General features: G+C 44.4%; 1 protein-coding gene across 3 annotated transcripts in view; it reads right to left on the bottom strand.

The window, feature by feature from the left end:
- sbf1 (SET binding factor 1) overlaps positions 1-7,320 on the bottom strand; it is a 54,270-nt gene extending 46,950 nt beyond the window's left edge. For all 3 annotated transcript variants that reach the window (XM_063460451.1, XM_063460453.1, XM_063460452.1), the window contains exon 1: positions 7,107-7,320. In XM_063460451.1, coding sequence (XP_063316521.1) covers positions 7,107-7,161 — 55 coding nt within the window. In that variant the 5' untranslated portion in view covers positions 7,162-7,320. The remainder of the gene's footprint in view (positions 1-7,106) is intronic.
- Positions 7,321-14,223: the final 6,903 nt, after the last annotated feature.

The raw sequence follows: 14,223 nt of genomic DNA, 5'->3' as shown, positions 1-14,223 counted from the left end.
AAGATGTTTCACACCATACAAACATGTCCATCTACTGCATTATATAACATTTTAATTAAAAGAAGACCAGGTCTGTTTTACAGGAAGACATGCAGTAAATGTTTAGTCAAAGCTACATGACATGATGTGACATTTTTATCATGCTTCTAAGCCTGGTAACTGTTAACCAGGAATGTACCTAAAGCATTACGTCAATAAGTTTCAACGATGTCGTTCTGGGGGAGGAGAGAGCAGCCAGGCACAGACTGGGTGGGGCACGCGACCTCTAATCTGTATATTCAAACCAATCACAGGCTTCATATGAGATTAGCACAAGCACAGTGGGTAACTGAGGGGCAGATTTGATCTGGAGTCCATGTTAATAGAGATGAGACTTCTACCACTGATCAAGTTTCAGTATTTCTTACTGCAGGAAGAATAACACAACAAATGACTGCACAAAGTACTAATAGCAGGAAGTCTGCACAGTGCCAGCTTAATGTTGTTCCTTTCACAGATTTTATATTACGCACACATTTCACTAATGGTATTCGTTTCTTTTAAAAAAATTAGAACATTAAAATGAGCATCATCCTCTTACATACATAGTGATGTGGTTACCACAACAGGCAGCCAGCTGCACGCAGCCAGCACTGGTAATCCTAACAACCCCCATCTCATCTTTAAATCAGAAGTGCTCCGGACACGCTGGAATCACCCCGCAGGGTTTTCAACGATTGTTCCCTTGAGCTCTGACAGGCTAACTGTGAGCGGCACTGACTCAGCCTTTGTCCTGTGAGGGAACAGCGAAATTCTCAGAATTCCAGGGAAACCATCAAAGCATGAGGAGGGAGGTATCCATAGCCCCCTTCACTCACACACACACACACACACACACACACACACACACACACACACACACACACACACACACACACACACACACACACACAGTCAGTTTAACATATTCTGTTGTCTCCACCTTTAAACAAAAAGTGTTTTAAACCATAAAGTGTATAAATTGGGAACATGACGACTAATCTTCAGATGACAGATTTTAACTGCAGTGAGTCTTAAAACAAGCACACTGACCACAACCATGTATCCCTTCGTATAAAATCAGCATCACAAAAACACAAAATTGTCCTGCACAGCCTCAAAGTACAATCTGAGTGTGCCATGTCTGACAGAAGAAGAGCTGTCTGCTGACAGAAGTGGTCCATATGGCCGGTATGAGCCTTTACGTAGAAGCATGTATCTGTACCCCAACACCCACACACCCACACCCACACACACCCACACACACACACACACACACACTCTTCTGTATTAGGAACGAGGGCAGACTGGGGGCCCTGGGGCCATCGTCTCCCTCATGAATAACAAGCATTCAGAAAAGCAGACAGACTGCTGTATGCAGCACAAGGCAACACAGCGAGACGGAGCACCACACGCTCTCACATCCATACCTACAGCCAATCAGAGTCACCGATTACAGTTAGGTTTTTGCATGTTCTTCTACTGAACCAACATGAGAATAGAAACAGTACTAACTTAGCTAACTTAATCCACGTGTCATGTGTGCTGCATCCTGCACGCTCTATCCCAGCACCATCCTCACCTAAACTAGGGCTGCAATGATTCGTCGCCATAATTGATGATGTCGACGTGTCATATACTAATACCATGTGTTAACAGTTATTGAAATAATCCTAGACTAATCAAAGAAAAAAAAGGGCAAATTCGTTGACTCGACTCGAGTCCTAGTGAGGACACACCTGAAGCTGAGTATGTATGACTGTATGACTCTCACAACACTCAGCATCACGACAGCCATCACTGAAAACAGCAAGCAATAAAAATCACTGTATATTTATAATCAGTGAACTCGACCAAAACTGGGAAAACTTTCAATTGAGCCCAAATGTTGCCACTACTAACTAAGACTGTGGGTCACCATTATTGTTTCAAAGGTGGTCTTTCCCTGTGTGCTGGCAGCCTGTCCAGGTACTGCCCCACCTCTCCCCCTGCAGCAGCTAGGACAGAATAGGATGGGTGGTTTTCAAATATCCACATTTTTACTAGCCAGTACGCCAAAACTGTTCTTCACAACCAGCAGACCACATGGGGGTAAACGTTGCCATGGTAATAAAGCAAACACTCAGAGACAGCCACAAACAGGCAGGCCATCAAAAGTTGCATGCACACACACACACACACACACAAAGCTGCAGTTCACCACAACCACGGCTGTGACCCAGCGTCACTCTGTCCCCCCTATGAAAGGCAGATTGTGTGGGCTATTTCTGGAGGGCCTGAAAGGCTGCTGCTCTGGAGCGATGGAGGAAGTGGTTGCCCACAGGCAGGCACTGCTGGCAGCATCACACACACTCCTCTATCCTCCCCAAGCCCCCTCGCTTCATCTCACTTGCAATATGAAATGTTTTTATTTGCCCCCTGAGCCTTATGTAGCATCACGTAAATCTGTCCTTGCATTTGCTCACTCAGTTCTGAACGCGCCTGTAAGCACCACAGAGTTACAGCTTCAATACTCCAACCATTCAAACTGGGAAGGTCACAAGAGGCAATATGTTCGTACCAGATGATGCCAAAACATACATATTCCTATATTTCTACAAGAACGTGGGTACAGAGGATGTGCCAAGAAGTTGTGCGTTCTTATTTGATTGTTATAGAAAATATTGTAAATAAAAATATGACAAAGACTGATGTATATGAGATATGGTATCAAGTCTTCTGAAATGTTATTGTTATTGGTACCAACACCAAAAGGTTTCTGTATAACTTTATAACACACCACCTTTAGGATATAAAATCTCACAAGTAATACTTTTAGACTATTAGACATTTGTGTTGGATTTCATCATTATCAGAGTGGGTTTTGAGTAATGGCCAAACCGCTTTGTGGTGGGGTCACACCAACTTCTAATCAGGTGGACACTTGTGCCAAATTTGAAGAAATTTCCCAAGACAACATAAAGGCAAGCAGGTGGACAGATAACATTATGCAGATTAAGAGAAGGTATCACAGGTAAAACCTACTAAATATCATTATCCTAGATACGGTGGCGGCTGTAGGACAAATAACTCTGGCTGCTGTTCATCTGTAGTGAGTAGAGCCTGTTGTCCACAGCTGTCAACATCTTTGAGGAGGCTGTAAAACTGTGACAGGAGTGCGAGACGAGTCGATAAATCAGTGAGAGTCCCTTCTGACTGCTGGCAGCCATACTGAGGTGAACTGTTGAGCATATTCTCCACTTTCTGTCTGTAAGCGCTGCTGGGTTTGCCACCGTTAGCCGTTTATTGGCATCCGTGAAACTTTCTTTGAAGTCGAATACTGTTTGGCACTTTGCAAATAAATGTGAGAATGCAATCAGAGAGAAAGTGTGGATTTTAGAACACACGAGACTAACATTAGCTGGCATACTGTTAACTTGCAACCAACTGTTGCCGCTGTTAAGCCGGTTCGATAGCTGTCGGCAGACGGGAAGGTCACATGTCTAATGTGCAGACAATAACTGCAACAATATCAGGAGTAAATGAGCATGTTTATGCACATTTTCCTGTGTTGGAGGCCTGACTTTTGTTCTGATGATGATGCTTGAGCTGAGGAGGAAGACTATGACATTTTGTTGGTTTTTGCTTCTTTGGTGAAGGGGACGCCTTCTCAGATGACAAAACACCAGGTCTGATTATTCACATGTTGAATCTGAATGTAAAATTTGCTTTCACAGCACAAGAACGTGTTCTGTTCTCGTCCGCCTTTAGCTCCAGCCACCACACGAGGAGGTGGAACGGTGACATCTATCTCAGCCACTGTATTCACGATGCTGGGACAATATGGTGCCTTCCACAAACCGCTGCTCACTTCTATTTATCTTTAATGTACCAACTCTAAGTTAATAAGAATACATCAGGTTGTTCCAAGATGTAATAAATGTATATTTATGAGTACAATATTCATTTTTCTGTCAAATAACCTCAAAAAACAAGTGACCGCACCTTTAAATGCTTTGCAGACATTGATATAAAGATCAGATATGACTATAAAGCAGTGCTGCCGAGTGATTTCTAAAATACATCCTGATTGTGTGTGTACAGTGTAAATCTGCAACAACACTTCACATCGAGTATCATCACATGGTCCAACCCTAACACGTCTCGGAGAGACGCTGTATACGCGCGGTGTGTGAAGAGGAAGTGATCCAAGCTCTGTCACAGCTCTGCTGCCAATAAGATTCACAAGCTTCAGCCTAAACCAAAACACACTTTTGTTCTTTCTTTACAGAAACTGTTTTCTACGCGTAATCACATACTGGAAATAGTTTCAAAATTACGCTCTAAATCACTTATGTGAAGTTCATCGTCGCTACAGCTAAATAATGCATCAGTCTCAGTCATTCGTTCAAGTCTGAGTCGTGGCAACAAAAGTGGTGCCAGAGGTGAAACATGAAACTTTAAACCCAATCTCCACCACAATCACTGCTACAAATCTGTCCAGTCAAGAGTCACAGGGCACTGACTGATGCCACTGAAGTCCTGTTAGCAGTGTCACAACCCTACAATGACGGTAACACTATGACAGCGACAGAGACACCATGACACACACAAGCTCATGCTCGGTCATCCCCTCTGTGCCCCTCTCCGTGTCCTCCTTACTTGACTGCAAGCTGTGGAGATGTTTTTGTGCGTAAAAGGAGGCTGGCTGCCAGAGCTGTCACTCCAGCCTCTAAACAGCCATCCTACATTCTGTTTAGGGCCGCCACAATGACCAACACCCTCAAACTGAGTGCCAGAGGCACACAGACCAACTACAATAGAGCCTGTGTGTTTGTGAGTCTTGAATGAGACCAACTCGCAGAGGCTCAAACCAAACACGCCTCTTTCCTGGTTTTCAGACACGCACTGGGGGACAATATGGATTCTCACTCTAAACATAAGTCTCCCTCTGGACTTCTTCGCCTGAACTTCCTGTTTGGGCCTCAGACTGTGAATCCAATTGGTCGCCAACTCGGCACACCGCTGTCAAAACACTGTGACATGCTGAGTTTTTCAAGAGACCCTCTCTAGGACAACCACACCTCGGGGCAACTGCGAACTCTTCCCAAGCCGCAGGCAGCCATCTTGGCTCTAAGTAGGGCTCCACAGATTGTCTAAGGCGGCATCTTAGCAGAGCAGAACAGTTCCCGGATAAACAGAGGGATGAAGGTTCAAGGCTTTCCCTCTGGGTTCCCATCCGTTTAAAAGTCAGCAAAGGGACACAAAAAAATCTGACAGATGGACGTCGTGTTTGTAAACACCCACATGGTTCCTCTTAAGAGGCAGATGAGCAGTGATGATGTCAGCCCCGACAACCTGTCAGTGCCCACGCTTGCAAAACATTCCACTAACTGAGTGACAAGCAGCAACCACCCAACTAACACACGCACACACGTAGACAGGATGCATGAAATATTTAGACACAGGAGGAAACGCCACTGTACTGCAGAATTCCTGGTATTCTTATACTCGAGGACCTTTCATTGTTGATGCGAAGCCAAGTGTTTTCTTTACAGTCAGTTAGTGCGAACACACTGTAGCTGCAGCATTGGTAGAAACCAAAGTAATCCTGCATAAACACATGTAAAGTCAGAAATCTCCAAATAAACAATAATGGAAGCTTTGCATTTGAAACCAGAAGAAGCTAGAAGAAGATGGGCCCACCGAGCACGTGGATGAAGGCAAAAACCGTCCTTGTTGCAAATGGGGACGTTTACCACAACAACGCCTTCAGCCTGAAAGCTAGCAGGGACTGAAGTAGCTCTAGAAAGGCAACGTTAGCGTAGCCACACCAAAAATCATCATCACCCTCAAAGTGTTTGGTTTTTATGAGGCACGGAGCGTTTGATCCATTAAGCCACCGTGGCTTTAATGTCTGCTTCCCAGATGCTTTTTACTGGCATGTTCTGCTCTGCAATGCATTCAGGCACTGTAGCACAGGAAGGGGAGTTTCTGCAGCGCTTGCAGCGTCCATGTTATAACATCCTGTATTCCCCCCTTCTGAAAGAAACATACAAGATGCAATAAATGCATTCATGTGTCAGAAAAGGGGATGTAGGCCACCCCAGCATCACGATAAAAGCCAGTCCAGAGCCTGCTTTTAGCCACAAGGGCCTCGTCATGTTACAAATTTGCCTCTTCTGAATAAATCATAAGCAAAAGAAAAAAATCACTCTAAATAAAAGACAACCACGTTACAAGTTGCATGCTTCCGTTGGATAGGCGAGCTGAATATTTCATGATTAAACGGGCCATTATACTGCACGGATCTAGGCCAAGGCTCAGGCTGAAGGGAGGGGGGCTCAGATAACGGTCCAAAACCCCGTCCCAGCAACGCAAGGGAACACAGCTCCGGTCCGAGGGGGCTCAAGGGAGGGGCAAAGCCATCTAGGTTAATCCAGACAAAACACACACAAAGAAAACAATAAGCAATTGCGGCAGGAAGAAGCATCGATTTGTACTTTTAAAGTGATTTGATCAAGTCCAGGTGGACGTCAACGCAGCGTGGCTATTCAGGACCCTGCAGCCACAACAACACTGACAAGTCGCTGTCACATCCTGTGTTAAGCTACCCCTGAAAAAGTCATTTTCCCAAAACGCCACTTCTAAGTCTTGCAAATGAGAGAGAACGGGCAAGATGCGGGTGAATAAATCCGTCTTAGGTCTCACCGACCAAAATGAAAGCCCCCTCAAAGCTAGTCCTTCTAACGTTAGCTCTTAGCAAATGAAGTTAGCCCAAGTTTTCTGTCACCGGAGTGAGGCAGCTTGGTTTCCCGAAGCTAAAACGCCATTGGAAGTTGGCGGTTGTAATGGAGTTCTCCAAGCAGCTTCTTCTACAGTCACAAATGTGACACAGCGGCTGACAGCCTCGCATTCAACTACACTAATCCCGTGAGGCCTGCGCACCCCGGTCTAAAGTTGAGGGCTAGCAGCCAACTGACAGCGCCCAAGTCGGTTAGTTGTGAACGGCGGCCTGGCCCGTCCCCGCCTCCCTCCCCTCCTCCTGTTTGCCCACAGCTAATAATACGCCGTTAAAGCTAGCAGGGCTGGCTAACTCAAACACCCACCTCGCTTCTCGAGGTCGTAACCGACCACAACAAAGTAGTCGGCGAGCCTGGCCATCTTGGAGGCTCACGGCGACAGGCCTTTCGCGCTAAATCCTCTGCTCTTTGTGCCGTCAATAGTCCATTCACATCCTGCCGGCGACAGACACATCACGGGCGACAGTAGCATCCTTCCAGCTGCACCCCGCCGCCATACTGTCAGTCTGCCTTGCCCTGACAGCGGAGAGCCGCGAGTCTGCGCACTGAGACACTTCCAGGGAGGGGCTGCTCGACAGGAATGTCCCATGTGGGGAGCCAAACCAGCTCAGGGGCCAACAGTCTGACCAAAACCTATAATAAACTCAAAGAGGTTTCGACAGTGCCGGCGCTAAAGGGGTGAAAGGTGGCGACGGATTTTCAGTGCCCTGAAAGAAAGAAGACCCACAAAAATGTAGTGGAGCTGCCTTTCCTGAAGCGAACAGCCAAACGCAGTCCTCCTTAAGGGAAGCCCAAACATTTCAACTAAGACGCAGATTCACCACAGAAGCTAGGAAGAGTGGTTCTGCTACTTTTTAAAAAATGATTGATTTATTTTTAGCTGAGTGTTTTTATGTTCACTGGATTTTTGAATCCATGATTAGAGGGGCACACTCTGAGAGCAGGCGTAATATTAATACGTTTTTATTGATTAGTCAGTAATGAAAACAATTGTTGGTTCACATGAGTGAGGTCCACTTCTCCTGTGACAAAGTTAGTAAACACACGATTACTGTGGCAGATTGTTTTTCATCCTCCATCTTCAGATCCCAACATTACAGGTGCAGACTACTGGAGCACCTCAAACTGTTCCTTTGCTTGACCGTGCAGACCTTACAGAGATGTCGTATGCAAAGATTAGGTTAGAGCAAACATAATGACACGTGTGATGAACACACATGTTTGAAATGAAAAGCAGGCACCCTCGTTTTGAAAATGATCGGCCTGAATGTACGAGCGTAAAATGATGATCTTCCAGACCTATTGCCTTCTTTGTCAAAATTTCCTGTTTGTGTTTCGTCTGAATTGTCATCAGTCAAGGAGAAAAAAAGAGGAAATTTCAACTTAAAAAGACAGTAACTTTATCTGTTTTACTCATATTTCATCATGCTGAAAATTAACCCTTAAAGTAATGACAAGAGGCTGGAGCTCGTCTCAAAATCGATTTCTGTGAATCATTCCAGGGAACCTCCATTTGTTCTCCTGTGTTATGGATGCAACAGCAAGTAATATCTGGGTGGGTTTGTTCTACAACATTTTTTCCCCACGCCAGTCTGAACTGCTGTGACTTCCTCTTTTCTGGCTCGCTCTCACCTCCAACGAGTCCAGAATGCAGCAGCGAGGCTTCTTAGTGGTTTAAGCAGATAGCATGACATCACCACAGCCTGGGCCTCCTTCTATTTGTGCAGTGTTTGTTTTACAGCACTCATTTTTAAAGCACTTTCTGTCTGTCACTTTTCCTCCAAATAACATTTTATGATGGGGAAAACATTCATAGCCTCACCTGGCAGGATGATATTCCCAAACTGCAAAAACTGCTCAGGAACAGCCCAGTTATCATGACAAAAATCATCATTCACGCTGGCTCCAAATTCCTCAGTGGTGCCTGCAATCCCAGATGACCCAGCACATCCTCAGAGGTCCCATGTTCAGGCCCCGATGGCTCAGGAGGGATCTAAATAATACTAGACAGTCGGGTTTACAGTCATTGCTATTTGGCTTACTACTTTTACTGACTTTTTCAGTTTCAGTCTTCTTTTAACTTGATGTGAAATAAACTTTAACGTTTGGGGGTTTCTTTGTTTTACATGAGTACTCTGCTTCTGGCTGTACAAAGCCAATGTTTAATATGAAAACATTTAATGTTTTGTTCCAATAATACATTTAGCACATAGCTCCACTTTAAGTAGGTTGAGAATTCATATTCCAAAGGAATGTTATGGGAACCATTTAGCGGCACAGATTAGGCCCAAATTACCATTCAGTCATTAATTAGCTGCTCCGTGTGAGCAGAGGTCCACACCCTCAGCCTCAGTGCCAAACCTTACAAAGATACTGTCAGATTTGCCAAAATGTTTGTGGGGCATTATTCCAAGTTTGTGTAGCCAAAACTTTCCCCCAACTCCACCGTCTCTCATCACGGCTCCATCACACTGATTGAGGCTACAGAGAGTGGTGGCTCCAGACTGCAGTGTCAGTTTCTATGATGCAGTAGTATGTAAGGAAGGCCTAATAGCCCACATCCGTATGGCCTGTCTTTGCTGTCAGCACTGTAACAGCCTTGAGAGACTCCCAGCACTTCCTGTACTTTCACCTTTGACCTAATGCTCCTATCACTCTCTGGTCACAAGCCATCGTGTTCATGGGATGTCATGTTTTTTTGTGAAGAGCGTTGTTTTCCCGAAACTCTGTAAAAACTTGGCTCTTCTCCTTTCTCACAGAGTTATCTGTGACCCGGGACTGGGCACGATGGCAATAGGCTTCCTCTTTGATAAGAATGGCTTTTGACAACCAAACCTATGTTAAGAGAAGATAACATGTAACTAAGGTCACTGCTCTGGTACTAATTCTTGCAGTTGATATTAATTCTGTTTTAACTTTGAAGCATGCTTGGTAGGTTGCCCGAGAAATGACAGCGGCGCAGTGCTTACAAAGATGGGAGGACAAGAGCAGCTCCATCGCTCTAACCCTTCAGATTAAGTAATGCACATTACTGAAACAAGCATGAACTCTGCAAATGTGCACATTATTAGTTACTAGTACTATGGCCTTTGACTTTAAATGAACATGCCAAGCGCTGTGCTCTTAGCTGGAAATGCTCTTCCTCTTTCGTTATCAAGATGCTGAAGCTATATACAGCAGGTTAGATTAGCAAAAGTGAATAAAGATAATCATCCTGTTACTGAGCTGAATGGAGTTGCATTGGTACTCGTGGCACTTGAACGTCAGTCAAAAGATCAGTAATGCTGAAAGATATAAAACCAAATCCTTATTTTAGCGAGACTGTTCCAACCCACCCTCTGACAGCGTGACGTCATATTCAGAGTCCAGACCGATGCACTATGACCTTTGTTGCACTGTGAATCAGAAACATATGAAAGAGCCCAACATGAGCTGGTTTTTTGGTCTCCTTGGTTACCAGATGCTAACAAAACCAGAGCAGGCGCTGCCATGCAGTGATGGGTATCTCCCTTACATCATTTTCATGCGGTTTTGGCGCCTTTATCAATTGAATTTAGGCCTCAAGTGACTTGAATATCATTGCATTCTATTTATTTGACATTTAATGCAACATCTTAATATATTTGTGTGTAAAAATAAAGAATCTGGATTTGCATGAATTAAATGAAATCATATAAGCCAAGCCAGATTTGTGCATCCTAACTTGGTAGTTGTTTTTCTTTCAGCAAACATAAGATGGCCCTGTGCAAGTAAAGATTACACATCACAGCTTTACTCATTTACTATATTCAGCTACCATCTCTCTCTTTGTGTGCACATTTTATTTCTAGGAATAAAGAAGAAGTGAGGCGACATGCCTGTCCTATCACTGATCCTCTGCTCTTCTTCACACATGCAGCCCAATTAGAGCGCAAAGCAGGTCTGTGCAGGATGCAACAATCATGTGACTTCCTGTAGACTAACCAACAGACAGGAAGTGGTTTGAAGGCCTCATGCACATCATTGCTCTTTACGGGGCTATTCCAGCAGCTGACTTCCCCTCAGCTCAGGTGAAGCATAGCATATGAAAATGCTTCACTGAGCAGGTGCTGAACTCTTTAGTTGATTTGATTTTTGATTTGATATACCTTTATTAGTCCCACAAGGGGAAATTTCATGTTAAGACTGCCGACCTATTGCACGCAATGGCGGCGCCATCTTACCCTCCGACCATACATACATTACACAAAACATCACATGGGGAAGACAGGTCAGAGAGGTATAACAATGGAAAATGCACCACATGAGGAAAGATAAGGAGAAAAAATAACTCCCCCCAGACTGAGCTCCAACAGGGAGATCAGTTTGAGAACAGGAAAAAACACCTTTGCACATAGCACATGAAAAAACTCTAATACACCAAAGAAACACATGACAAGCAACAGGGGTGGGTAAAGGGTGAGAGACAGCCAGTGTAGACAGAACATCCAGGCCTGCAGCCTATGCGCTGGTCTCCATGATCCACCGTCAGCATCGGAGGGGAATAAGCGTCGAAGGCGTTTGGAAGGGGGAGGGGGGATTTCTAATGAGGGATGTTTTAATATGACTCTCTTACAGCTCCAGTGAATGTTAAACCACCAAACACACACACACACACACACACACACACACACACACACACACACACACACACACACACACACACACACACACACACACAGTCTCATGTCTGTCACTGAGGTAATTTGAGCTCTGCATACACAAAGGTAATGTGGCAAAATATTGTATGCACACCAAACTGCTGCTTGCTCAGTTGTAACTAAGTGTTTGTACCCATAACACCGAGGATGAACGACTATAAACAGGAAAAATATTCCATGCATTTACTACAGTAAGTATTAAATGGACTGGATCTTGTACAGTGCTTGTGTTCTCTGCTTGAGCACTCAAAGCCTTTTCTACAACATGCCTCATTCACCCACTCACACCCTTTCATACAAACACTCTTTCTGTAGAGTTTTTCTCCTCAGGTGTGTCCTGTGAATCATTCCAGGGAAAACCAGGTTGTGAGGGGCCAGTTCACTTTTTTTTATTTGATAATCTGGGACTTTGACTCAACAGATGAAAAACAAACAAACAAAAAAAGATCATAACTGAATACTTAGAGACTTGGATACACACATCCTAAAGACTTTAACTCCAGAGATCTTACATAGGGCCATGAAAGTGACTCGTCATGAAACCCGCTCTGTAACTGTCCAATAATTCTCATTTTATAACTCCATATAAAACAGTCTGAGTGGCCTTTGCAGTGAACATTAAATCAGTTTGCCTCATTTTTGCTGTACAATCCCCACAGTGGCTTCACAAGGTGATTACAGAATAACAGCACATCAGTACATGGAGTCATTAGCTTTATATGTGACAAGTAGAATCATTTATTCAGTGGTCATGTTGTTAGCTAGCATTAGCCACTTTTAGCTAGTGGTCATCACAGGTAAGTTTTTACTCCTGTTTGCAGCATTTCAGCATTCACACGTTACACAGCCACTGCATGTGTGCCATCATAAACCCATCAATTCTAATCAACCTGGGCCCTGACGTCTCATACAGTTAACATTCATCAGGATCTGATGACTGAAGAAAACGAGAGAGCGAGGAAGGTTAGTGAATAAGAACGTTTAGAGGATTAGTAAGGATGAAGATGACGTACCTGTGGAGGCATGGAGATGTCTAGAAGAAAGGGCAGTTTTATAAATGTTTATTTATAAGGTTTTATATTTAAAATTACATAAAATCCCACAAGACAAAGGAAAGAAGTTCAAAAACAACATCCAAGCACAGACAGACCCCACACAGCTTAGTCAGTCCACATCAAAAGTACAGGAGAAATGCTGGAGTCTGAAGAAGATGATCTTCTGTGTGAAGTTAGAGAGTTCACCGAGTCCAAAAGATGTGGGGAACAAGTCCAGGAAGGAGTCAGGGTCCGGCAGAGGTGTGGTTTCACATAAACACAAAGTGCAGTCAAATTATGTTAATATGATTGAGAAAAGGGCCGCAGATTTCAGCAAATTTAAAGTGAGGGTCATAACAAAGCTCTCAATATACAAACATGCCAAACACTAAACATGGAAGGAGATGGTGATTCCAGGCTCTAAGAGTAAGTCTTTTAGCAACGATCACACCAAACATTAGGCTTTCTGAAGGGGACGTCGGGGAGCAGCCTAGCACTGCAGCTATACCACCTGGCTTTACTCTTAAGTCATAAATCAGGTTATAGACAGTAAATATCTCCTCCCAGGAACTCCTGAGTGTACGGCAGGACCAGAAAAGGTGGACAAGGGTTCCTTCCAGTGCTTTGCATTTATCACACAATGAGGAGATAGACGGACAAATACTGCCAAGCTTCGTTTTAGAGAATTGCAAACGATGGAGGACTTTGAACTGTATAAGTTGTAATCTGGCATTTCATTGGCCCATCAAGCGTCCGATATCTCTGCTTCCATGTGCTTAACCCAAGCATCTCTGCTGTAGGTGCTGTAAGTGTACAAAGTGTAGTAAACTGGCTGATTAGGTGTTAATCACAGAAGTCACTATGAGCAGGGGGCTGATCCAGATGGGAGAAAGACTGTTTAACAAAATTCCTGATTTGTAAATAAATGAGCAGAGCATAAATTCAGACTGCAGCTGAGCAAATGAAGGTAAACAACTGTCGATGTAGAGGTGCTTAGTAGTGTGAAGACCTAAATCTGACCAATGCTTATACACGGGGTCCATCAAACACGGTGAAAGAGAAAGGTGGGCAGGGGACTTTTTAACCAGATTGTTTAATAGTGAGAGGAATGGAGAAGAAGTGTACTGCTGCCAGTTTTCAAGAACAAGTGTGATGTGCAGAGCTGCTGTAACTACAGAGGGATAACATAAAGATATGGGGAAAAGTAAGGTTAGAGGAGAGGAGACCATCAGTGAGCCACAGTTTGGCTTCATGCTGAGTAAAAGCAGTACAGAGAGAGAAGGTTACAATGAGTTTCACTGTGTCTTTGTGGATCTAGAGAAAGCAGACAATAGGCTGCCAAGAGAGGAACTGTGATGCTGCATGAGGAAGTCCGAGTGGCAGAGAAGCATGTGAGGGTGGTGGAGGACACGTATGACGCAGCATGCAGAGGACAAGACGTGGTGAGGTGTGGAGGAGTGACAAGTGGCTCCAAGATGGGGATGGGCTTACATCAGGGGTTGGCCCTTTTTTGTTTGCTGTGGTGACTGACAGGCTGACTTATGATGCAACAGGAGGCTGAGCTGGGATGTCCAGTGACCAGGAGGAGAAGCTAAGGTGGAACAGTTTGGAGACAAGCATGAGATACTGTGGACATGTGCACGAGGAGGGAGCGTGGATATAATGAACATCACAAAGCTGCTTCAGGTGCTGAAGGAGAAACTGAGAGTT

The sequence above is a fragment of the Pelmatolapia mariae genome, linkage group LG17 (assembly GCF_036321145.2).
Source record: "Pelmatolapia mariae isolate MD_Pm_ZW linkage group LG17, Pm_UMD_F_2, whole genome shotgun sequence".
Taxonomy (NCBI): Eukaryota; Metazoa; Chordata; class Actinopteri; order Cichliformes; family Cichlidae; genus Pelmatolapia; species Pelmatolapia mariae.
Note: the sequence above shows the minus strand (reverse complement) of the source record. Positions and strands in the feature narration are given on the sequence as shown.